Source organism: Drosophila nasuta, unplaced genomic scaffold, assembly GCF_023558535.2.
Source record: "Drosophila nasuta strain 15112-1781.00 unplaced genomic scaffold, ASM2355853v1 ctg63_pilon, whole genome shotgun sequence".
Lineage (NCBI taxonomy): Eukaryota > Metazoa > Arthropoda > Insecta > Diptera > Drosophilidae > Drosophila > Drosophila nasuta.
This window is the reverse complement of record NW_026869608.1, coordinates 21,287-44,544: the sequence shown is the minus strand read 5'-3', so window position 1 is coordinate 44,544 and position 23,258 is coordinate 21,287. Positions and strand designations below refer to the sequence as shown.

At 46.7% G+C, this 23,258-nt stretch overlaps 4 protein-coding genes across 5 annotated transcripts; 3 read left to right on the top strand and 1 right to left on the bottom strand.

Moving 5' to 3' along the window:
* The first annotated feature begins 6,435 nt into the window (after positions 1-6,435).
* Positions 6,436-7,881, top strand: LOC132798026 (uncharacterized). The gene has a single exon (XM_060809754.1). It carries the CDS (start codon positions 6,436-6,438, stop codon positions 7,879-7,881), a length of 1,446 nt encoding a protein of 481 aa, XP_060665737.1.
* A 7,446-nt stretch (positions 7,882-15,327) lies between these two features.
* LOC132798029 (uncharacterized) lies at positions 15,328-16,566 on the top strand. Of its 2 annotated transcripts, none has more exons than XM_060809758.1 (2): positions 15,328-16,379; positions 16,448-16,532. In XM_060809758.1, the coding sequence occupies exon 1, from the start codon at positions 15,481-15,483 to the stop codon at positions 16,324-16,326; it is 846 nt and encodes a 281-aa protein (XP_060665741.1). In that variant the 5' UTR covers positions 15,328-15,480; the 3' UTR covers positions 16,327-16,379; positions 16,448-16,532. The 2 variants fall into 2 exon arrangements, with proteins under 2 accessions (XP_060665741.1, XP_060665740.1); XM_060809757.1 differs by having other exon boundaries at positions 15,329-16,379; positions 16,434-16,566.
* LOC132798025 (zinc finger protein 77-like) lies at positions 16,479-17,017 on the top strand. The gene is made up of 2 exons (XM_060809753.1): positions 16,479-16,568; positions 16,604-17,017. The coding sequence occupies exons 1-2, from the start codon at positions 16,479-16,481 to the stop codon at positions 16,880-16,882; spliced, it is 369 nt and encodes a 122-aa protein (XP_060665736.1). The 3' UTR covers positions 16,883-17,017.
* A 3,696-nt stretch (positions 17,018-20,713) lies between these two features.
* On the bottom strand, positions 20,714-22,912 carry LOC132798030 (interference hedgehog-like). The gene is made up of 2 exons (XM_060809759.1): positions 22,610-22,912; positions 20,714-21,624 (listed from the first exon to the last, which is right to left on the bottom strand). Exons 1-2 carry the CDS (start codon positions 22,910-22,912, stop codon positions 20,851-20,853), a joined length of 1,077 nt encoding a protein of 358 aa, XP_060665742.1. The 3' UTR covers positions 20,714-20,850.
* Between the last annotated feature and the right edge of the window lie 346 nt (positions 22,913-23,258).

Sequence of the window (23,258 nt, the reverse complement as noted above, 5' to 3'; positions counted from 1 at the left end):
GATCCCGACATGGTGGTCACACGCATCGTGCCTGTTGCTGGCCCAGCCAACGAGAAGCGGCGGTCAGTCAAAGACCTTCTGGAGCGGATGGGCGCAGAGCTGGACGGCCTCTCGGAGCAGTTCGCCTCTCAGAGGCACATTAACGAGAAAATGAGGAGCAAGCTCATGAGGCTGATGAAGCTGCAACGAGCGGCAGCGGAGCAACTATGCCACGAGCCAGCGGAAGATCCCGCCAACGCAGAAGTAGTACCAGCTCAGGAGGCAGCTCCAAGCGAAGTTAAGTTGGCGACAACCGGGAGTAAGGCAGCGGCCACACCCAAAAGACCGCGTGACATAGAGAGCGGGCCGAGGAAAACTCCTCCCCAAAGCGCAACAAAAATGTTCACAACCAGGTGCAAGGCGGCGAGTGGATAACCGTAGAGCCGAGGAGGAGCAACAGCAGCAACATCACCACCACCGGTGCTAAGAAGAAGGCCAACAAAATACGCCCGGACGCGCTGGTAGTGAGCGCGAAAGGCGAGATGAGCTACAGCGATGTGCTCTCTCTAGTCACGAGACGGCAGGACGGCAGACTCAAAGACGTATCAGACAGAGTAACAACTGCGCGCAGAACTGCCAAGGGCGATCTGCTGCTAGAACTTGGAGGAACAGGTCTGGACAACACAGACAAACTACGAGAGGAGATCGAGAAAGTGTTGGGAGACTGTGCAGAGGTGCGCACTCTGTCTCAACTCACGCAGCTGGTTGTCAGAGACCTGGACGAACTTGCAAGCAAAGAGGAGATTGTCAAAGCGATGGCGGAGCAAGTTGGCATGCCGGCAAATCTGTGCCAGGTAAAGAGCATAAGACCTGCTTACGCCAACACTCAGGCGGCGACGGTCCTGGTGCCTCCAATCTGGGCCAAAAATTGGACAGCTGGGCAAGCTGAAAATCGGCTGGACGCGATGCAGAGTAGCCGAGCAGGAGCCGAGGACTCGGTGTTTTAAATGCTTGGACTTTGGGCACATTGCGAGCAAGTGCCAAAGCGCGGTGGATAGAGCAAACAACTGCTTCAAATGTGGCGAGCAAAACCATAAAGCGGCGTCATGCAACAGACCAGCGAGATGCTTTCTTTGCGTAACCAAAGGCATCAGTGAGGTCAACCACGCAGCGGGTAGCAGACTCTGCCCTTCGGCAAATGGGCGAAGTATAAAACACACACTATGAAGATTATGCAGCTGAACCTGAACCATTGTGCAGCGGCTCAGGACCTCCTACTTGAGTCGGTCAGGGAGAATGAGGTGGATGTATGCGTTCTTAGTGAACCCTTCAGACCTGGTTTTGGAGCTGATTGGACGTGCGACCACACCGGCAAGGCGGCTATATGGGTTTGTGGCAGAAACCCACACCAGTTTGGCCACCAACAGGCTGACGGCGGCTTCGTCAGGGCGCTAGTGGGCAGTGTTTGGGTGTACAGCGTATACTTAGCCCCCAGCTTGCCAATTTCGGACTTTGCTAACACACTGGACAGATTAGCTGCGGACGTGAGAGACCACTCACCAGCACTCGTCGCAGGCGACTTCAACGCTTGGGCAGTCGATTGGGGAAGCATGGTCACCAACCAAAGAGGGCGATTGGTGGTCGAAGCCTTTGCTTCACTGGACCTAACTCTCCTCAATCAAGGCTCGAAATGGACATTTAGCAGGGCTGGTACCGGCTCAATTGTTGACTTAACATTTTGCAGCAGTTCGCTCGCTCATTTAGCGGAGTGGGGAGTCAGTGACTCCTATACAGGAGCGACCATATGGCCATTTTTGCAAAATTGGAGCTCGGAGCCACAGGTGCATCTCTGCCGCACCTCGTTGGAGGAATTTCTCAGCCAGCAAGCTAAACGTCGAGCGCTTTGCAAGCTCGCTGAGAGAGCTGGAGGTTTCAGGCAGCGCAGAGCAGATGGTCGAAACTGTCATGGAAAGGCTAGAGTCGGCTTGCGTAGGCTCCATGCCGAGTCGAGTAAACCCCTCGCTACGTCACACGCCAGTTTACTGGTGGAACGAGACCATTGCCGCTGCAAGACGTGTCTGCAACCACGCGAGGAGGCGCTACCAGAGAGCGCGGGGAAGACCCTCTTTCCTATATTGGCAAACACTCTTTAGAGAGAGTCGCAAAACTCTCAAAAATGCGATCAAGGAGAGTAAAAAACGGTGTTTCCTGGCCCTGTGTGACACACTGGATGACGACCCATGGGGCAAGGCATACCAGATCGTTATAAAGAGAATCGGGGCACGGAGATCGCCACCACCACCGGATGATCTGTTGCGTGGGATTGTCATGGATTTGTTTCCCAGCGTGGAGGAAGACAACGCATGGCTGCCAGATACAGCATCCAACGATGGTCTGCCGCTGAAGTTGGTCACCAGCGAGGAGGTGTTAAAATGCGTTAGAAGCATGAAACAAACCGGAGCTCCAGGTCCGGATGGCATACCCGCAAGGGCACTAATGCTCGCCTGCTCCCTCCATCCAGAAGCTTTTTCAGCAATGCTGAATAAGTGCCTGGAAGAAGCTGTAGTCCCGGATAGGTGGAAAACTCAAAAGCTGGTCCTAATTCCGAAGCCCGGGAAACCGCCTGGAAATTCATCCTCGTTTAGGCCTATCTGCCTCATCGACGTGGCGGGGAAACTGCTGGAGAAGGTGATCTGCACTCGCTTGGAGGAAGCTATATTGGTGAACGGAAACCTTTCCCCCAACCAATATGGATTCCGGAAGGCCAGGTCGACAGTAGATGCAATCGAGAAGGTAGTTGGCATTGCTTCCAATGCAATTGCTGGCACTCGCTGGAAAGGGGCCAGAAGAAGTACTGTCTGATGGTGACATTGGACATCAGAAATGCCTTCAACTCGGCCCGGTGGAACTGCATCTTACGGGCGCTAGACGCATTCAAAGTCCCACGGCAGCTGTTAAAGATTATCAGGAGTTACTTCTCGTCGAGAGTACTCAAATATGATACCAGCGATCGAACAGAAGAGTACATCGTGACTGGAGGCGTTCCTCAGGGGTCTGTGCTTGGCCCGCTATTGTGGAACGCGATGTACGACGGAATCCTTCGACTGGACCTGCCGACAGGAGCAAACCTAATTGGTTTCGCCGACGACATTGCGCTACTTGTGGTCGCTAAGGAGCTGGAGCTCGCCGAATCAAATTGCAACAGAGCTATCGATTGCATTGGGACTTGGCTGCTCTCCGTTGGACTGGAGTTGGTTCCCCACAAAACGGAAGCAGTGCTGATCAGTAGCAGGAAGAAAGTTGAAACAGCGGTAGTCAAGGTCGGAGCCGCCCATATTACCTCCAAGCGTACACTTAAGTACCTGGGAGTGACGATCGACTCGAGGCTGAGTTTTCGGGAACACCTGCAGGAGGTTGGCCGCAAGGCCGCTGTCACCAACAGGGCGTTATCTCGCCTGATGCCCAACACCAGGGGCCCCAAACAGTGTCGTCGAGCATTAATTTCGAGCGTGACAAGGTCCATAGCCCTCTATGCTGCTCCTATCTGGGCAGACGCCGTTATCAAAAGCTCGTACATCGGCGGTTTGGCGTCAACCTTCCGGCTAAGCGCCATCAGAGTCATAAGCGGTTTCAGGACCGTTTCCGACGAGGCTGCACATGTCATTGCCGGCATACCCCCTTTGAGGAAATGGTCAGGGAGAGTAAGTGTCTTCCGGCAACTCCAGACTGGCTCCTTACCCAACGCCGAGAAAAGATCCATTAAACAAAGGGCACAGAGGGAATGCCTCGAAAGGTGGCAGACCCGGTGGAACGAGGCGTCCAAAGGGCGGTGGACTCACCGGCTTATTCCTCTCATTAAGGAATGGACGACAAGGAGTCACGGCCAGTTGAACTTTCACTTGACCCAGGTCATCAGTGGCCACGGCTGCTTCAGGAGCTACTTGTTCCGGTTTGGACACGACACAGCCGAAGAGTGCCCCGCCTGTTTCCCGACTGCGGTGGAGGACGCCGAGCACGTAATTTTCCAGTGCGGTAGATACGCAACCCTCAGACAAGAGCTGGCAGATGCAATTGGTGAGAGGTTAACTGTGTCGACATTGGTTCCGTTGATGCTGGTATCGTCCACTAACTGGACACTGATCAGCCAATTTGTGGCTGCGGTCATGAACGAGCAAAGGAGGGCCGAGAAGGCAAAGCAAAGAACGAGGGAGTAAGTGGCGCCGACGCCCTTGTGAAGCATTGCTTCGCGGCCGTCCCACAAGAGCCAGGCTCCGCTAACTCTGTTTTCTTCTTCCTTTTCTCTAGATATAATTTCCTATAACTCCACCCTGTAAACCTTTTCTAACCTATACTACAAATAAAAAAAAAAACACACACACACACACACACACACACAAAGTGTGCAAGTGTGCGGACGCGTTTTTGTTACGCCGATAGTGCACCGAGTCGTTTAAGCAGTAAGCACAGCCTGCAAAAATAGGAAATAGTATCAAACGCTTCTCGGCAAGTAGAGTCACTCACTCTGCATCATACTTCTGCCGCTCGAGTCCAGGCGGCCGGAGTTTTGGTGTTTTATTTCGGCGGCCCAAGCGTCGCTCGTGGGTTCGGGTCGGAGAGGGGCAGAGATACACCATCTCTCGCTCAGTGAGTAAGTCACTCACTGTCCTTTTCTGGCGAATCTCTCTTTTTTGTTGCTTCCACTTTCACTGCACTTTGCATTTTGCAATCTCGTCACACTCTGTCAGCTGTCAGACGATCAGCTGGTGTCAGTGCTGGTCAGCGATTGCGGATTGCAACCGGTGGAGCCAAGTCAAACAGCTGAGTGGTGAGCATAGCAAAGAGACAAACCACAGCATATATGACCCATAGCAGTGACACGAACCAAAAGGAGTAAAGAAACGCGGCATACTTTCAGGAGCTACAGAAAGTGCTGCATAGCCGAAGGTTCTTACTTAATTTTAGCGCCTGCCATAGCAGAATCGTGAGCTAAAGGTCGTGGAACTGACCAATTACCAACCTCTGCCGTGTAACGGCGCTCAAAAAACAGAGGCCCTGGTGACCGAGTCGGGGCGGTATAACCTCCTCCGACAAAAGTCGTAGGAAATTCTCGGCCAACGTTGGACTGCTTGGTAGAGCGTTATTATATTATATTGAGTATAGCAGATTGGTTAGTGACCGATATTGCTCGTCATGAACAATATTGAGACGAGTGAGGCGGAAGCTGAGCTGCTGGCAAAGTTCCTCAAGCTTCCAAGAGTCGCAAGATCGCCCCAGAGCGGAGGGCCTGCATCTGCGCCCCAAAGGTGGATGAGCTTGTGTTTAGCTTTGATGCAGGCGAAGAAGTGGCAACGCCCAAAAGAGCCCGGGAGGATCGGAGTCCTGGTATCTCATCTGAAGCGGTGCCAAAAAGATTAAGATCCATAGAAGCCTTCAAGAGGCGGTAGAAGAGCTGGGCGAGTTGATCGATGGGCTGATTAAGACATTTACGTCCAGAGAAGTGCGACACGTCACACAAACAAACAAGAATACGTTCGCACGAATCAAAACCGTGCAAATTGAGATGGCAGCTAGTTTAAAGATGTCGGCTGTAGAGACAGTGGAGCAGGTGACCGCAAAGACACTGGATGAAGTCTTCAATAGCGTACGTAGCTCGTCGACGCAGACCTCGCCGAGTAATGCGGTGACCACGGTTGAAGACAAGCACAAAACTGATTCTTCCACGAAGCCCATATCCAAGCAGCGTCTTTATCCTACGGTTAAGAATAAAGCAGAGAAGGAAAGCGTGCGTCAGGATACTGAAGGGCGCAACACCACAAATAAGCCACCGAGAAGACGCAGAAGGCCGGACGCCATTATTATCCAACCCACGGATGGGATATCCTATAGTGAAGTGCTCAAATTGGTGACGCGTAGCAACGATAGCAAGTTACAGAGCGTCGGTGAGCAAGTAAGGCGGGTAAGAAAAACTGCCGGCGACGGACTGATTTTGGAAATGGGGATGAACTCCAAGCCTTCTATGCTAAAAATGAAGGAAGAATTAAGCGAAGCGCTCAGCTTGAAAGCCAAAGTGAGAGCTCTAACTCAGGAAACCATCCTAGAGATCAGAGATATAGACTGCCTGGTTTCTAAAGAAGACGTGCTGGTAGCCTGTGAAAAACTCAGCCAAGCGAATCTGGAGCTAAGTGCCATCAAAGCACTTAGGCCAGGTTTTGACGGTATGCAGCTGGCAATTGTTAGTGTGCCGAAGGAGGCTGCATCATCTATTCTACAGAATGGAAAAATCCGGATAGGCTGGACAAGCTGTAGAGTGAGAGAGAGGTCTGAGAGGCCAGAAAAAGAGGTGCTACAAATGCCTGGAGTTTGGACATATTGCTAAGTTTTGCAAGAGCACGATCGACCGCTCTGGGTGCTGCCTAAGATGCGGTGCAGCTGGCCATAAAGCGGCGCTTTGCAAAAATGCTGCTAAATGCTTCATCTGTGCAGAAGCGGGCAAAGAGGATACCAGACATCACGCAGGAAGCAGTCACTGCCCTCTCAAAGGGGTCAACGGGGTCACGCGGGGCCAAAATGACTCAAAGGCTCCTGCAGCTCAACTTAAACCACTGCTTGGCGGCCCAAGAGCTACTGAAGCAGACGGTTAGAGAGTTAAAGGTGGATGCTGCCTTGCTGAGTGAACCATATAAGAAAATTCAGAGTCCAAAGTACGTCGAAGACACGGAAGGAAAGGCGTCAATATGGGTATGTGGCCTGGAACAGCCCCAGCTTACTGATGTGCGCTCATCGCGTGGGTTCGTGCGGGCTAGATGGGGGAACCAGTGGCTATACAGCTGTTATCTGGCTCCCAGTCTCACCATCTCAGAATTCGCATCCGTCATGGAGGAGATAGCACTCGATGTAAGGGGAAAGCCACAGGTGATCATCGCTGGTGACTTCAATGCCTGGGCGGAGGAATGGGGTAGCAGCCGGACAAACGCCCGAGGACAAACAGTGTTGGAGGCCCTTGCCACATTAGACCTGGCCCTCATGAACCATGGCAACCAACACACTTTCACCAGAGCTGGCACTGGATCGGTCATAGATCTAGCATTCGTTAGCTATCCAATTGCTAGATCAGCGAAATGGGCCATTAGCAATGTCTACACAGCGAGTGATCATAGGGCGATCACGATAGATTTGGACCATACCGAGTCACCGCGAGCAAATGGATTACAGAGCGAAAAGGCTTACAAAGTTGACACCCTGGACCCGGAAGCTTTCGCTGGATCCTTTGCAGTTCCCAACTGGAGTGACAACGCAGAGGTAAGCGCCGAGCTGCTCATGCGTTCAATCACGGATGCCTGCGACGCTAGCATGGCGGTGCGAAGATCATGCAAAAGACACCACGTACCAGTATACTGGTGGATCCAGCAGATCGCAGACGTAAGAAGGCGATGTATAAGATCGCGAAGGATCCTGCAACGTTCACGAGGCAGAGCTGATTTTGAGGCAAGAAGGCTGGAGTACGCGCTTAATCGCAGGCTGCTGAAGAAGTCCATCTTGAGCAGCAAGAAGGAGAAATTCCTAGAACTTTGCGACGAAGCCGACCGAGACATCTGGGGAATGGCCTACAAAGTGGTGCTTAAAAAACTCAAGCCAAATACCTGTGCAGTGCCTAGAGAGGAGGGCGTCCTAAACGGCATAGTGGATGCTCTGTTCACGGGCTCATTCACTGTTCCATCAGTGGAAGATCACGTAGAGCACCGGCTCTATACGGAGGTCCCAGAGGTTACGGTAGAGGAAGTACTGCTGGCAGCGGCAAGAATCAAGGACTCCAAGTCACCTGGGCCGGACGCGATCCCAACTCGCGCGCTGAAGATGGCGATCAGGCTCCATCTGCAGTGCTTTACAGAAGTTTTTGGATAGTGTATGAGGCAAGGTGTCTTTCCCCCCCCAATGGAAACTGCAGAATCTGGTGCTGATCCCAAAGCCGAACAAGCCACTAGATTCGCCGTCGTCCTACCGACCGATTTGTCTGCTTGATACAACAGGCAAAATATTGGAGAGGCTGGTGAGCCATAGGCTAGAGGAGTCTGTCCGACAAGCAGGAGATCTGTCACCCATGCAATATGGTTTCAGAAAGCATCACTCAACCGTAGACGCTATCTCACAAGTAACGGACATAGCAAGGAGAGCCATTGCAGGCAGAAGATGGCGTGGTGGTGCAAAGGAGTACTGCATAGTCATGACTCTGGACGTCAAGAACGCCTTCAATTCTGCAAACTGGAGCTGCATTATAGGCGCCTTAAGGCGGTTCAACACCCCGAGCTACCTAATGGAAATAATTGAGGACTACTTCAGGAAACGCATTCTGAGATATAGAACGGATAACGGAACCAAATCGTTCAACATCACTGGAGGAGTACCGCAAGGATCAGTGTTGGGCCCGCTACTATGGAACATCATGTACGATGACATATTGCGGCTCGACGTTCCAGAGTCTGCAACCATTGTCGGCTTTGCAGACGATGTGGCCTTAGTGGTGACAGCGAAACAACTAGGCGACGCTGAGCTACTTTGTAGTGCAGCGGTTGCCACTGTCAAAGACTGGCTTGCGACAGTGGGGCTGCAATTGGCCGATCACAAGACTGAAGCGGTCCTGATAAGTAGCCGAAAGATCGTCGAAGTGGCTCACATTAACCTTGGTCGGACCTCAATAGTGTCGAGCCGAGCCATTAAATACTTAGGTGTCCTAATCGACACGCGGCTCAGCTTCCGCGAACACCTGGAGTATGCTGGTAAGAGAGCTGCTGTCGTAGGGCAGGCATTGAGTCGAATAATGCTAAATACGCGCGGCCCTAAGCAAGGTCGGAGACTACTGCTACAAAATGTGGTTAGAGCAACAATGCTCTATGGCGCTCCAGTATGGGTGCAAGCAATGGAGGTGAAGGCGTATAGGCGGAAGATGCAGTCGACCTATCGACTCTGCGCGTTGCGAGTCTGCAGTGGCTTCAGGACCATATCGGATGACGCCGCTTTAGTAATAGCTGGCATGATGCCGTTGGATACTCTGGCGATAGAGAGGTCTCACAGCTACAAGCACAAGAGGGCTAACCAGATGGAGGATGTTCACTACATGTCGACCAATTTTAAGACAGAGTGCCTAAGGAAATGGCAAGATAAGTGGGACACATCTAGTAAGGGCCGCTGGACCCATGCTATGATCCCAAACATAGGCAAATGGGTTAGCAGAAATTTCGGATTCGTCAACTATCATCTGACGCAGATCCTGAGTGGGCACGGCTGCTTCCGCAGCTACCTATGTACATTTGGACACGACAGCGACCCGATGTGCCTATATTGCTACCCCGAAGCTGAAGAAACGGCGGAACACATCCTAGTGTGCTGTCGGCGCTTTGCTAGTGAGAGACGAGAGCTCGAAGAAGCGATAGGATGTAGAGTCACGACGGACTCTATTGTGAACCGTATGCTGGAGAAGGAGGAATACTGGTCAGCGGTATGCAGCTATGCAGAAAAGTGACCACCGCACTACGAACTCTCGAAAGGGAACGTACCCGCAGGCGTAACGGAGGGGAGTGAGCTCCCGTCAAGGTCTCGTGAAGCAATACCTCACGGCAGTACCACGAGAATTTCCTTGACAGTTTTCTTTCTAACCTTTTTCTATATTCTAGTGCCTAATGTTATGTTATATTTATTATATTTAGTATTAGATCTAGTTCCTCCGAATAAAAAAAAAAACACACACACACACACACACATGAGCAATTTGAAGACATGCTCGACATGCTGGCGCGCCACGCTAGAGGGCGTAGCCCGATAGTGGTAGCCGGGGACTTCAATGCCTGGGCCACAGAATGGGGAGCAGAATATCGAATCGTCGTGGAAGAGCACTGATAAACACAATGAGCCTGCTCGTCCTCGTACTACTTAACGATGGAGTCAAACCAACCTTTGACAATGACAGAGGAACATCTTATATTGATGTCACTTTCGCTAGCAGGGCTTTAGCAGTAAATGCCACCTGGGAAGTTCTGGAGGACGAGACGCTGAGTGACCATGCGCTGATCCTCATCAACATTAAAATGACGAGTGCGACACATAGGCTTCGAAGGAATACACAAGGTCGAATGTGGGACACGAGGAAACTGGACAAAGAGATGCTATCTTATATAATAGAAGGCCTGGAGAATCCAGCTAACCAAGCAGAAAATATGGCCACAAACCTGACGAGACTGCTGGTATCGACGTGCGATGCTTCAATGCCGCGAAAAAGTCAAACAGGAGCAAGCCACCTGCTTACTGGTGGAGCGAGTCCTTGCGACTTTTGAGAGCGGAGTGCCTCGCAGCAAGAAGAAGAGCTCAGCGGGCGAGAGGACGTGACGAACACCTGCAATTAGTGAACCTCCACAGAACAGCTCGGGCGGCACTACAAAGGGCAATCGCGATAGCGAAGGCTGGAGCATTTAAGGATCTGCTCGACAGTATTGACGAGAACCCATGGGGCTCTGCATATAAAATTGTTTATAAAAGTTAAAAACTTCGGCGGGTAAGCTACAAATGGAGCCCGGTGCAATGGCCACCATCGTAGAGGAACTGTTCCCGAAAGAAGATTCCTTTTGGCAACCGGCTGAACCTACCCTGGCGTGCCTTTTCCTGCCATCACTCCAGAGGAAATAGTGCAAGCCACTAAAAGGATAAGGCCCAGCAAAGCTCCTGGTTTGGACGGAATACCAGGAATCGTCGTTAAAGCCGTAGCGGAGGCAAAGCCGGAATTATTCAGCAACACTTTCCAACAGTGCCTTGCTGAAGGGATATTCCCAAAATATGGAAAAACCAACGGCTTATTCTTATCCCCAAGGGTAAAGGTAACGCTAACACTGCCAGAGGTTACCGTCCCCTATGCCTACTAGACATAGTGGGAAAGCTCTTCGAACGGATTATATACTGCCGACTGGAGGCGATCACTGAGGGCCCCAGTGGACTATCGCATCAACAGTACGGGTTCCGAAAGGGAAAAGCACCCTTGATGCGTTGGCTGACGTCCGAAACATCGCACAAAATGCGCTGGACGGTGAAAGATGGCTAGGAGGAACGACGGAATACTGCGCGATAGCCACCCTTGATGTAAAAACGCCTTTAACTCGGCTAAGTGGACCAGCATCCTCAGCGCCATGGGAAACATGGGTATCCCTAAATATCTCAGGGATTTTGTTGGGAGCTATTTCCGAGAGCGGGTCCTTTGGTACGAAACTAGTGAAGCCCCAAAAAGTACCAAGTTACCTCTGGTGTCCCACAAGGATCTGTGATCGGTCCAATCCTGTGAAACATCATGTACAATGGTATCCTGAATGTAAGGAAACCAAGGAACGCTAATTTGCACTGCTTCGCGGACGATGTGGCGATTACAGCCGTAGCCAAAACATTGACTGTTCTACAAACCACCTGCAACGATGCAATCAGAGCTGCCACTGATTGGCTAGAGAGTGTCGGGTTAAACATTGCAGCCCAGAAAACAGAAATTGTGCTACTAAGCAGCAGAAAGGCAGTAGAGTCGCTATATATAACGGTAGGCGGAATATAGCTTGAATCAGCTAGGTCACTGAAATATTTGGGGTTATGATTGACCATAGACTCAACTTCAGGGACCATGTGCAATATGCTAGTAGGAAGGCCGCTATGTCAACCGCCGCCCTGAGTAGGTTGATGCCAAACGTAGGGGTCCGAGAATGCCAGCAAGGAAACTGCTGGCCTCGGTTGCGAAGGCAACTTTACTGTACGCAGCACCAATATGGAGCAGAGCTACGGTAAAACCGTCTTACCTCAAAGAGGCGCGGGCAACCTACAGAACCATGGCTCTAAGGCTTATAAGAGGCTTTAGGACCATCTCAGAGGACGCGGGGCTGGTTCTCGCAGGTATGCTACCAGTAGACCTGGAGGTAAACGCTCTAACGGAAATTCGCGAAGGTGTAAACCGGACGACGGCGTACGAGCGCCAATTGGAGGAGTGGCAGCGTAGATGGCAAGCATCAAGAAAGGGGCGTTGGACCTATGAACTACTACCAGACATCGCAACCTGGATCAAGTGTCAACATAAGGAGCTGGACTACCATCTTACCCAGTTCCTAACGGATCACGGCTGCTTTCGAGGGTATCTTCAACGATTCAACCATGTAGATACTCCCTACTGTTTCTACTGCATAAACGACGAGGAGACGGCCGAGCACGTGCTCCTACATTGCCCGAGATTTACTAACGAAAGAGAGCAAATCAGTAGACTTGTAGGGCCGACGATAAGCCCAAGGGGTCTTCTGGCTGCAATGATGGCAGACGAGGAGTCCTGGAAGACAGGACAGACCTTGATAGTCAACATTATGAAGCAGGTCCGAGCTGACGAGATAGCTAATAGACCTGCTAGTCGATAGCTGATCAACAACAACTTCCTTTATATTCGCAGCTTGCCGTAAGAGGCGAGCCACACTGACGATTGTGTGCACTGGAGCACACCATCCGGCTCACCGAAGTAATAACTTAATTGACAGTCCCGGTGAGCCTACAAAGGACAGAAGAGCATACGGAGGTTTTAGTGCGTAAGAATCGCACATACCCTCTACAGGAGGTAGAGGGCATCTTTTGAAGATTTTCCTGCCGGGGTGCAAAACCAAAAAAAACACACACACACACTCCTAGTCACTAAGCTTAGTTTTAGAATAAAACAAGTAAGAAAATTACAGTCGAGTGTGCTCGACTGTGAGATACCCGCTACCCATTTTTAATAAAGGCAAAATATTGCGGTATCATTTTCAAAATATACCGAAAATACTAAAAAATACTTAAAATATACCAAATGGTATGTTTGGTATATCGATATAGTACACCATTCAAAATATACCATAAACGGCACAATGTGCCAGATTGTCGGCCAAAGCAACTCAGACCCCTAGTAAGTAGGCGTTTTTGCCCATACAAAAGTATTTCTTTAACAACTTTAACAACTTAACAACAATTTTTATCTGATCGCAACCAAATTTTCAGGAATCATAACTACTACAGTAGTTATTGTATATACCAAAATTCGTAGCTCTAGCTCTAAAATTGGGCTTGTTAATTGATTTTTTGATTTGCGGGGCGGAAGTGGGCGTGGCAAAAATTTGAAACAAACTTGATCTGCGTGCAAACATAACAAATGGTGTCGAAAAAATTTATAGCTCTATCTCTTATAGTCTCTGAGATCTAGGTGTTCATACGGACAGACGGACAGACGGACATGGCTATATCGTCTCGGCTGTTGACGCTGATCAAGAATATATATACTTTATAGGGTCGGAGATGCCTCCTTCTACCTGTTACATACATTTCCTGTCGGCACAAAGTTATAATACCCTTCTACCCTATGGGTAGCGGGTATAAAAAACAGACAACAGAAGCGCACACATAACAACATTATGTTTTGGCAGCAGACAGACAAAAAAATCAAGGTTTCAATTAGATTTGAAATCATACAAATTACTGCTGACCAATTTAATTTTTATTAAATTTTCACTTGTAATATTGATATTAAAAAGGCAATATGCAAGTAAATAGTTTTTGCTTTTGTTTTAGTATGTTTCACATTTTAGTATGTATAATTAAACAAAATCAAAGGGCTGTAATTAGTTGTACAATGTAAAAACGCAATAAAAACATGTGAAATTTAAAGAAACATTTCAATTAAACGTTTAAGTCTTCGGGGTAAAAGTTGAAATAAATTTCAATAGTTTACATAAACACTTGGAATATATATTTTTTTTTTTCGTTTAATTTTTATTAACAATCTGTCTTAAGACAATAAGTAAATTTTATGACTAATATTTACATAACAGGAATAGCAGATTTCCAGTGAAACCTGCTATTAAATATAACTTCTTGTTTACTTAAATTTACCTTTCAGGGAGATCAAGAATGTGAAATCTTTTAAGTCTTCTAACAGTTGAGCTATTGTCTAAAAGACCTAGGGCTAAATTATTTACATGATTGTGAAGTCTATCTGTATATTTCTTACTATATTTCTTTATCTCTTCTTTTATAGTTGGAATATTTAGATCTCTGTGAATATTTGCATTGGTTACATAAAATGGAGCGTTAACAATTTGTCGCAATGTTTTTGATTGGTAGCGCTGAAGTATTTCAATATTTGAATTGCTAGTTGTTCCCCAGAGCTGAATAGCGTATGTCCAAACAGGCTTCAAAATGGCTTGTAGAGGAGAATTTTGTTTTCCAAAGTAACCGCGGATTTTCTACTTAGTAACCATGACATTTTCAGTGTTTTTTTGAAGTTGTTGACATTTCGCTTTTAAGTGCGGTTTCCATGTTAGTCTGCGGTCGAGGTGCATGCCAAGATACTTCACACAGGTATCTTCTGGAATTGCTGAGTCGTAAAGTGTTACATTAGGGCATCTTCCTGGTCTTAGTGCAAAAGTTATTTGGACAGATTTCAGGGAATTAATTTTAATTTTCCAGCGAAGAAACCAGGCTTCAATCAGACTGAGCTCACTTTGCAACAGTTGAGATGCTTCGTCTCGAGAAGACCTTGTTGCCAGAATGGCTGTATCGTCAGCATATGTTGCAATGGTGCAGTTGTTTGTTGCTGGCATATCTGCCGTGTATAAAGTGTAGAGGACTAGTCCTAGTACACTCCCTTGAGGAACGCCTGCGTTTATGAGAAATAGTGTTGATGTATCATTTCTCTGCTGAACGTAGAAGCATCTCTTCGACAAGTAGGATCTCAGTAATAGATAGTATGGGGCAGGTAGCCAATTCTTTATCTTGAAGAGCAGTCCATTGTGCCAAACACGATCAAACGCCTGTTGAACATCAAGAAACGTAGCAGTACAGTATTTTTGTTCTCAAGTGCATATACAATTTCATTAATGACCCTATGACATTGTTCAGTGGTGCCGTGGCCTCTTCTAAATCCGAATTGATATTCAGGAATGATGGCAAGTTCGTCCAAAATTGGCAACATCCTCTTAAGTAGTATTTTTCAAATACTTTCGAGAATATTGTCAACAGACTAATGGGACGGTAGGATGATAGTTCAGCTTCTGGCTTTTTGGCTTGAGGATCGTAATGATTTCTGCACATTTCCATTGACTTGGGAAATGGTCTAGCCTGAGAATAGCGTTAAATACTAGTCTATCTTATCCAGGCCTGGAGATTTTTATTGTTTAAGCATTTAATTTCTGACACGACTTCGTCAAAGTGAATTCTTTTAATAGGCAAGCTCATTTGACAAGGTGACCCAAGAAAGTTTTCTATTTCAGCTTCTGTCATAGGATTGTCAATGTCATTTGAAAATGTCTAAGGAAACTTTTCAATCAAAAGTATAAATTGAAATATTCGTAGAATAATAAACAAGATTTATATTAGTAGAAAATTGCACTTGTTCTTTTCGTAAACAAACTTCAAAACCCAAACTCGAAAACGTCATTTCGCAATAAGTACGCAACATATGCATATGCAATCAAGATGAGCGGCAACAAAGCGGGCGTGGTGCTAAATTGCCGCACATGCACCCGGGCATGTAAACAATACAAATCGCTGCAGGATGAGATCGAGATTGGGCCAGAGGGCAGCACTACGCTGGCAAAGATGCTCAACTATTGCTCCAGCTTGTCGTTTGAGCCGCAGGATGGCGCCGCAGCACATTTGCCACAGCACATTTGCATGCATTGTTTGCAATTGTTGGAGCAAGCGTTCGATTTCAAGCGCATGGTCATCGATTCCGACGAACTTTTGCGTTTTGGCCTCGAGGAGATGGACAACAACAATGCCAATAGCAGCTACAACAATAATAAAAGCAACAGTGCTGCCGCTGCCGCTGCCTCCGCCAATCAAGAGTATGTTGTGAACGAGCTGCTGGGCGGCAACGGCGCCAATGAGGCTGAAGCAGTGGCCTCAGCCAAAGGCAGCAACTCGGGTCCACATCATGTGACCGCTCTTGTGGAGGCATACAGCCAACAGCCGGAGCCGGGACAGAAATACTTGGTCGAGGAGGTCACCGAGATGGAGGTGGATGAGTTGGACTCAGAAACTGATGATGCCAGCGAATCTTTGGGAGACTTTCAACCTACTGACATTGAGTATGTGACCATTAAAAGTGTATACGATTCCCAGGTGGAGGAGGAAGAGATTGATGCCGAGGCCGAGGCCGAACCCGAGGAGGACGAAGAGGAACTACTGGAGGCCGAGGAGGACGATGACATTGAGGTAATGGATGAGGCGCCACAACTAGAAATGGTCAGCGAGCAAAAGCAGCTGCAGATGCTCGACGATCAGATGGTCATCACATCGAAGAGCAAATCGATGAAGTAATTGGCGAAGTTGATGCCGATGACATCCTGGACATTGAGCGCGAGGAGCACTTGGTAAGTAAGAACTACAGCCCGCTAATTGAAATTGCTAATAGATTGCCCTTTTAGTTGACTTGCGATAGCGAGGAGGCTGAAGAATACCTTGACGATTCCATGGATGAAACGTCCGGCAATGTCGTTGTCTCCGCCTCCCAGCAGCAGCAGGCAACAACTGGCAACGCTGGCGGTGAAGTACTGCCCCATGTGTGTATGTGTGCAACAAAGCGTTCCGCCAACAGTGTCGCCTCAATCAGCACCTGCGCTCGCACGACGACGAGAAGCTCTACATGTGCGAAGTGTGCGGCAAGATGCTGAAACATCTGCGCAACTACAAGGAGCACATAATGAAGCACACGAATGTGCAGCAACATCAGTGTAACATCTGTGAACGCTTCTATCATACCACCTCTAGCCTGGCGGCACACATGCGCACCCATACCGAGGACAAGCCGTACAACTTGTCCGTCAAAAATAAAAAGGGAAGAGAGCTTAAAGAGCAGAGAGCGAAACACTTTTAGTGTGACCAGTTCACGGTTGTTCAAGAATCTTTTGTAATGAAAAATACCAAATTGGTATATTTCAATACACCTCCTCAAAAGATACTTTCAACAATAAAAAAATTAGTATTACAATAATATTCTTATTCGGACAGTTGTATATTCTGGGAACAATAATAATGATTCATATTCATCTAGAAATAGTTTTAAACAAATTAAAACAAACTAGTTCTAGGATTAAGGGAAACCCAGTAAAACCTTAATCAAATCATTTTTAATCAAAAAAATTAAACTTCATTTAACATATTATATGTTTTTGAATCACTAATTATCAAACAAAAAAAATTATATTATTATAAATAGTTTTAATTTGTGAGACCCATTGCGCTCCTTAGGGTCAAAAATCTTGCAGCGGGCAACGGCTTCGTGAGGACATCAGCCACCTGGTGTTCTGTGGGAATATATTAAATAAAATATAAAAAAATTTTAATTAAATGTGAATAAAATTTGGTGACAACAAAAGAAGCATACAAATATAATTGCGGAAATGTAGCATCAAACTGGATGCAAAAGAGTATATACATATGTTATCGCAACATCTCATCACTAATATATTAAATCAGTATATATTATATATCGAATATCGGTTGATGTTTGGCCTTACATGGTCTCACTTTTTCTTAATCTGAGCTGAGCAGCTAATTGAGCTCTGTTTTTACGCATTCAATATGCAGCTCCACTTTTGCCCTTGTTTACATTAGTGAACGTGTGAATGGCAAAAGTCATGAATTAATCGCAGCGGCGTTGTAGCTTAAGAGATTTAATCATCTCTTACACCACAGCGAATAAATCGCAGCGGCAGCGGCGGGAATATATAATTATTTTGCGTCTTATGATCGTATGTATGCATGCAGAGGTCTGCATGAATACAGTCAAAACACCATTTGGTTCTCTCACTCAAAGTTCTGACTGACTGAGTGAGACATTGTGTAAAACGGATTTGGCAAATGTGGTGAAGGCATGAGTAGAAAATTTACCGTTTCCGAACGGCAAAGCAATGCAAGAATGAGTTTCGTCACCGAGTACTCGGTTAGTTGTGCGCCGCATTGGCGATGCCAAATTTTTGCGTGTTTGTTTTATACCCGCTACCCATAGGATAGAAGGGTATTTTAATTTTGTGCCGACAGGAAATGTATGTAACAGGTAGAGGAGGCATCTCCGACCCTATGAAGTATATATATTTTTGATCTGCGTCAACAGTCGAGACGATCTAGTCATGTCCGTCTGTCCGTTTGGTTGTCTGTCCGTTCCATTGGGTATATTTTTAGTATTTTTTAGTATTTTCGGTATATTTTGAAAATAATACGGCAATATTTTGCTTTTATTCAAAATGGGTAGCGGGTATCTCACAGTCGAGCACACTCGACTGTAGCTTTCTAACTTGTTTATGTTATTGGCATGATCAGCTTCAAAGAATGCAATATTTCGTTCTCCAATTACAAAATTGTATGGCATAATTCCAGATTTGTTTACACAAATTTAAAACGTAAATAGTAAATTTTACTTATTCGTCTGTTGCAATTCTCAAGTGGTTCTAGTATGTTGTTGATAAGGACTCATCCGTCAGCCGGCAGAGGGCTGGAGGAAATTTTTATTGTTTCTTCTGACATTTGCTACTAATATAAATCTTGTTAATGATTCTAAGAATATTTCAATTTATTAATAATTTTTAATTGAAAAGTTTCCTTATAATTTTACATATTTCTGTTGCTGCGACGGCGACAATTGCGATTGGGCCTGTGCTGAGTATGGGTGCGCATGTGTGCCGCCAGGTTGCGCCGATGTTTCACCATCTCGCCGCACACTTCGCACAATTGCGATTGGGACTGTGCTGAGCTATTATGGACACGCATATGGTTAGTGAGGCCTTTCTTGGTTGCGAATGCCTTGATGCATTCGTCGCACTTGAAGGGCTCAATTACTTCATCGATTTGCTCTTCGCCCGATATGACCATCTGATCGTCGAGCATCTGCAGCTCGTCCCCTCGGCCTCCAGTAGTTCCTCGTCCTCCTCGGGTTCGGCCTCGGCCTCAATCTCTTCCTCCTCCACCTGCTTCAGCCTCATTGGCGCCGTTGCCGCCCAGCAGCTCGTTCACAACATACTCTTGATTGGCGGAGGCAGCGGTAGCGGCAGCACTGTTGCTGTTATTATTGTTGTGGCTGCTATTGGCATTGTTGTTGCCAATATCCTCGAGGCCCAAACGCAAAAGTTTGTCGTAACCGATGACCGTGCGCTTTAAATTAAACGCTTGCTTCAACAATGGCAAACATTTCATGCAAATTTGCTGTGGCAAACGTGCTGCGTCGCCATCTTGCGGCTCAAACGACAAGCCGCAGCAATAGGTGAGCATCTTTGCCAGCGTTATGCTGCTCTCTCGCCCAATCTCGATCTCACATTGCAGCGATTTGTATTTTGTACATGCCCGGGTGCATGTGCGGCAATTTAGCACCACGACGGCTTTGTTGCCGCTCATCTTGAAAAGAACAAGTGAATTAATTAAATAAGGCGAGTGGTTGTTTTGTTTTAAATTAATTCTTGTTATATTTCTTTACCTGTACAACTTGTCCGTCAAAAATACAAAAGGGAAGAGAGCTTAAAGATCAGAGAGCGAAACACTTTTAGTGTGACCAGTTCACGGTTGTTCAAGAATCTTTTGTAATGAGAAATACCAAATTGGTATATTTCAATACACCTCCTCAAAAGATACTTTGAACAATAAAAAAATTAGTATTACAATAATATTCTTATTCGGACAGTTGTATATTCTGGGAACAATAATAATGATTCATATTCATCTAGAAATAGTTTTAAACAAATTAAAACAAACTAGTTCTAAGATTAAGGGAAACCCAGTAAAACCTTAATCAAATCATTGGTTAATCAAAAAAATTAAACTTCATTTAACATATTATATGTTTTCAAAGCGCAATGGAACATAGCCCAGCGGTTGATAGTCTTCGCCGCTTATCTGCAACGGATTCACACGCAACACATTTCCTTCGCTGGTCTAGAGATCGAGGAAAAAAGAAAAAGAAAGATTTGGTTAAAAATTCGCAATTGAATTGAACAGTTTCCGAATGTTGCTTAAGATTGTTGTTCATTTATTTGATGAACTAATCAGATTGAAGAATTCAACTTGGCAGATTAGAGCTGAAAACTTGACAGATTGGAGCTGTCAATTTGATAGATAGGAAAAGCTGTCAAGTCACCCAAGCAGCATAGTTTCATTTATGATAGAAGTCGACTGAATTCTACGAATTGTAAACTGAAAGGTAAACTCAATTTCTAAAGTTCCTAGACTGGCAATTATAATAATTCTAAAAATTATTTAAAGATGGCTCATCCTAACGGGGTATTTACATACACGTCGTCCGTCCCTATCTTGGCTGTGCCAGTGCCGCGGGCCACAGCCCCAACGCCAACGGATGTTCAAGGTGGGGAAGAGGAGGGACGACGGGCGGCGGCGAGAACGAAAATTATGATGAGCGCAGAAATTACTTTCGCATGAAGAAGGCAGAATCAGAATTGAAAGAGCAAGAGCTGGCCATAGAGGCCAAGAGGCTTGAGGTTTCGAAGACAAGTCTAGCTATCGAAAATATGCGTGAGGAGCATAGACTCAAAGTCAAGGAGCTACAATTAAAGATAAGGATACTAGAGGAGCAGGAGGATTTGCGCATCACATAAAATGTAATTTTGCATATTAATATTTTATTTCTACAAGTATTGTTAATATTCTATTCTATTTTAGTATTTTCAACAACAATTCGAGCTAAATACCGATACTATGTGCTGAATGCTAAATGCACAGATTAAAATACCAAACCAAAAGCTTAAATGTAGGTTACTTTAGATATTCACTACCTCAATAAAGATAAACCCAAAGTCTAGGTATCCTAGACTTATGCCACATCATTAAGGGATTTGTCACTCACAAGGCGCTGGGACGCGGCGAACCAACGCCCGGACACTCGAGCACCACCGTCTCGCCGGGACGAGCGGCAAGCTGTGTGGCCGGCTGTTGGAGCAGGAAATACGGCGGTGTACGATCCGTGTAATCGACACGCAAATCAATCACCTGCGGCAGACGCAACTCCTCGCCCGTAATCACATTTGTGGCCGCGCACGTATAATTGCCCGCATCCTTGGCGCTCACAGAGTTGAGCACCAAAGCGCCAACAGCGCCTGAGAGCAGCTCGGACTGCGGCAACTTCTCGCCGTTGCGATAGAAACTCCAAATGGGCGGCGGCTGTGAGCTGACCGAGCCGCAACGCAACAGCACACAGTTCTTGGGCGCCACACTCCATCGCACCGCATGCCGACTGTATCCATTCCCATTCCCGTTCGCATTGTCCACGGCAATGGAGACGAGCGTCAGGCGACCAGGAGTCGAGGCAATTGCACCCGGACCATACCAGGCCACACACTGATAGTCGCCCACGGTCTGCGCACTCACATAGATGCGCAGCTTCCAGGTGCGCTCCTCGTTGTTGCTCGTCACATTGTAACCGGCGGCGGTGCGCAGATAGCGATAAGCTTCCGTTGTGCTATAGCGGAAGCGCCACTCGAGTCGATCCGGCTTCAGGTTCATTTCGCACTCGAACACAACCTCGTCACCCTTGGGCGCCACGGCCGATTCGGGACCGCGTTCAATGTACACGCCGAGCAGATTGCTGGAGCTTGAACTTGAACTGGAGCTAAAGAACTACATTTCCACAATTATATTTGTATGCTCCTTTTGTTGTCACCAAATTTTATTCACATTTAATTAAAATTTTTTTATATTTTATTTAATATATTCCCACAGAACACCAGGTGGCTGATGTCCTCACGAAGCCGTTGCCCGCTGCAAGATTTTTGACCCTAAGAAGCGCAATGGGTCTCACAAATTAAAACTATTTATAATAATATATTTTTTTTGTTTGATAATTAGTGACTCAAAAACATATAATATGTTAAATGAAGTTTAATTTTTTTGATTAACCAATGATTTGATTAAGGTTTTACTGGGTTTCCCTTAATCCTAGAACTAGTTTGTTTTAATTTGTTTAAAACTATTTCTAGATGAATATGAATCATTATTATTCTTCTCAGAATATACAACTATACTAATTTTTTATTGTTCAAAGTATCTTTTGAGGAGGTGTATTGAAATACCAATTTGGTATTTCTCATTACAAAAGATTCTTGAACAACCGTGAACTGGTCACACTAAAAGTGTTTCGCTCTCTGATCTTTAAGCTCTCTTCCCTTTTGTATTTTTGACGGACAAGTTGTACAGGTAAAGAAATATAACAAGAATTAATTTAAAACAAAACAACCACACGCCTTATTTAATTGATTCACTTGTTCTTTTCAAGATGAGCGGCAACAAAGCGGTCGTGGTGCTAAATTGCCGCACATGCACCCGGGCATGTACAAAATACAAATCGCTGCAATGTGAGATCGAGATTGGGCGAGAGAGCAACATAACGCTGGCAAAGATGCTCACCTATTGCTGCGGCTTGTCGTTTGAGACGCAAGATGGCGCCGCAGCACGTTTGCCACAGCAAATTTGCATGAAATGTTTGCCATTGTTGAAGCAAGCGTTTAATTTAAAGCGCACGGTCATCGGTTACGACAAACTTTTGCGTTTGGGCCTCGAGGATATTGGCAACAACAATGCCAATAGCAGCCACAACAATAATAACAGCAACAGTGCTGCCGCTACCGCTGCCTCCGCCAATCAAGAGTATGTTGTGAACGAGCTGCTGGGCGGCAACGGCGCCAATGAGGCTGAAGCAGGTGGAGGAGGAAGAGATTGAGGCCGAGGCCGAACCCGAGGAGGACGAGGAACTACTGGAGGCCGAGGGGACGAGCTGCAGATGCTCGACGATCAGATGGTCATATCGGGCGAAGAGCAAATCGATGAAGTAATTGAGCCCTTCAAGTGCGACGAATGCATCAAGGCATTCGCAACCAAGAAAGGCCTCACTAACCATATGCGTGTCCATAATAGCTCAGCACAGTCCCAATCGCAATTGTGCGAAGTGTGCGGCGAGATGGTGAAACATCGGCGAAACAAACTTGATCTGCGTGCAAACATAACAAATGCTGTCGAAAAAAATTATAGCTCTCTTATAGTCTCTGAGATCTAGGTGTTCATACGGACAGACGGACAGACGGACATGGCTAGATCGTCTCTGCTGTTGACGCTGATCAAGAATATATATACTTTATAGGGTCGGAGATGCCTCCTTCTACCTGTTACATACATTTCCTGCCGGCACAAAGTTATAATACCCTTCTACCCTATGGGTATCGGGTATAAAAAAAAAAAAAAATTTTGTACCCCGAGCG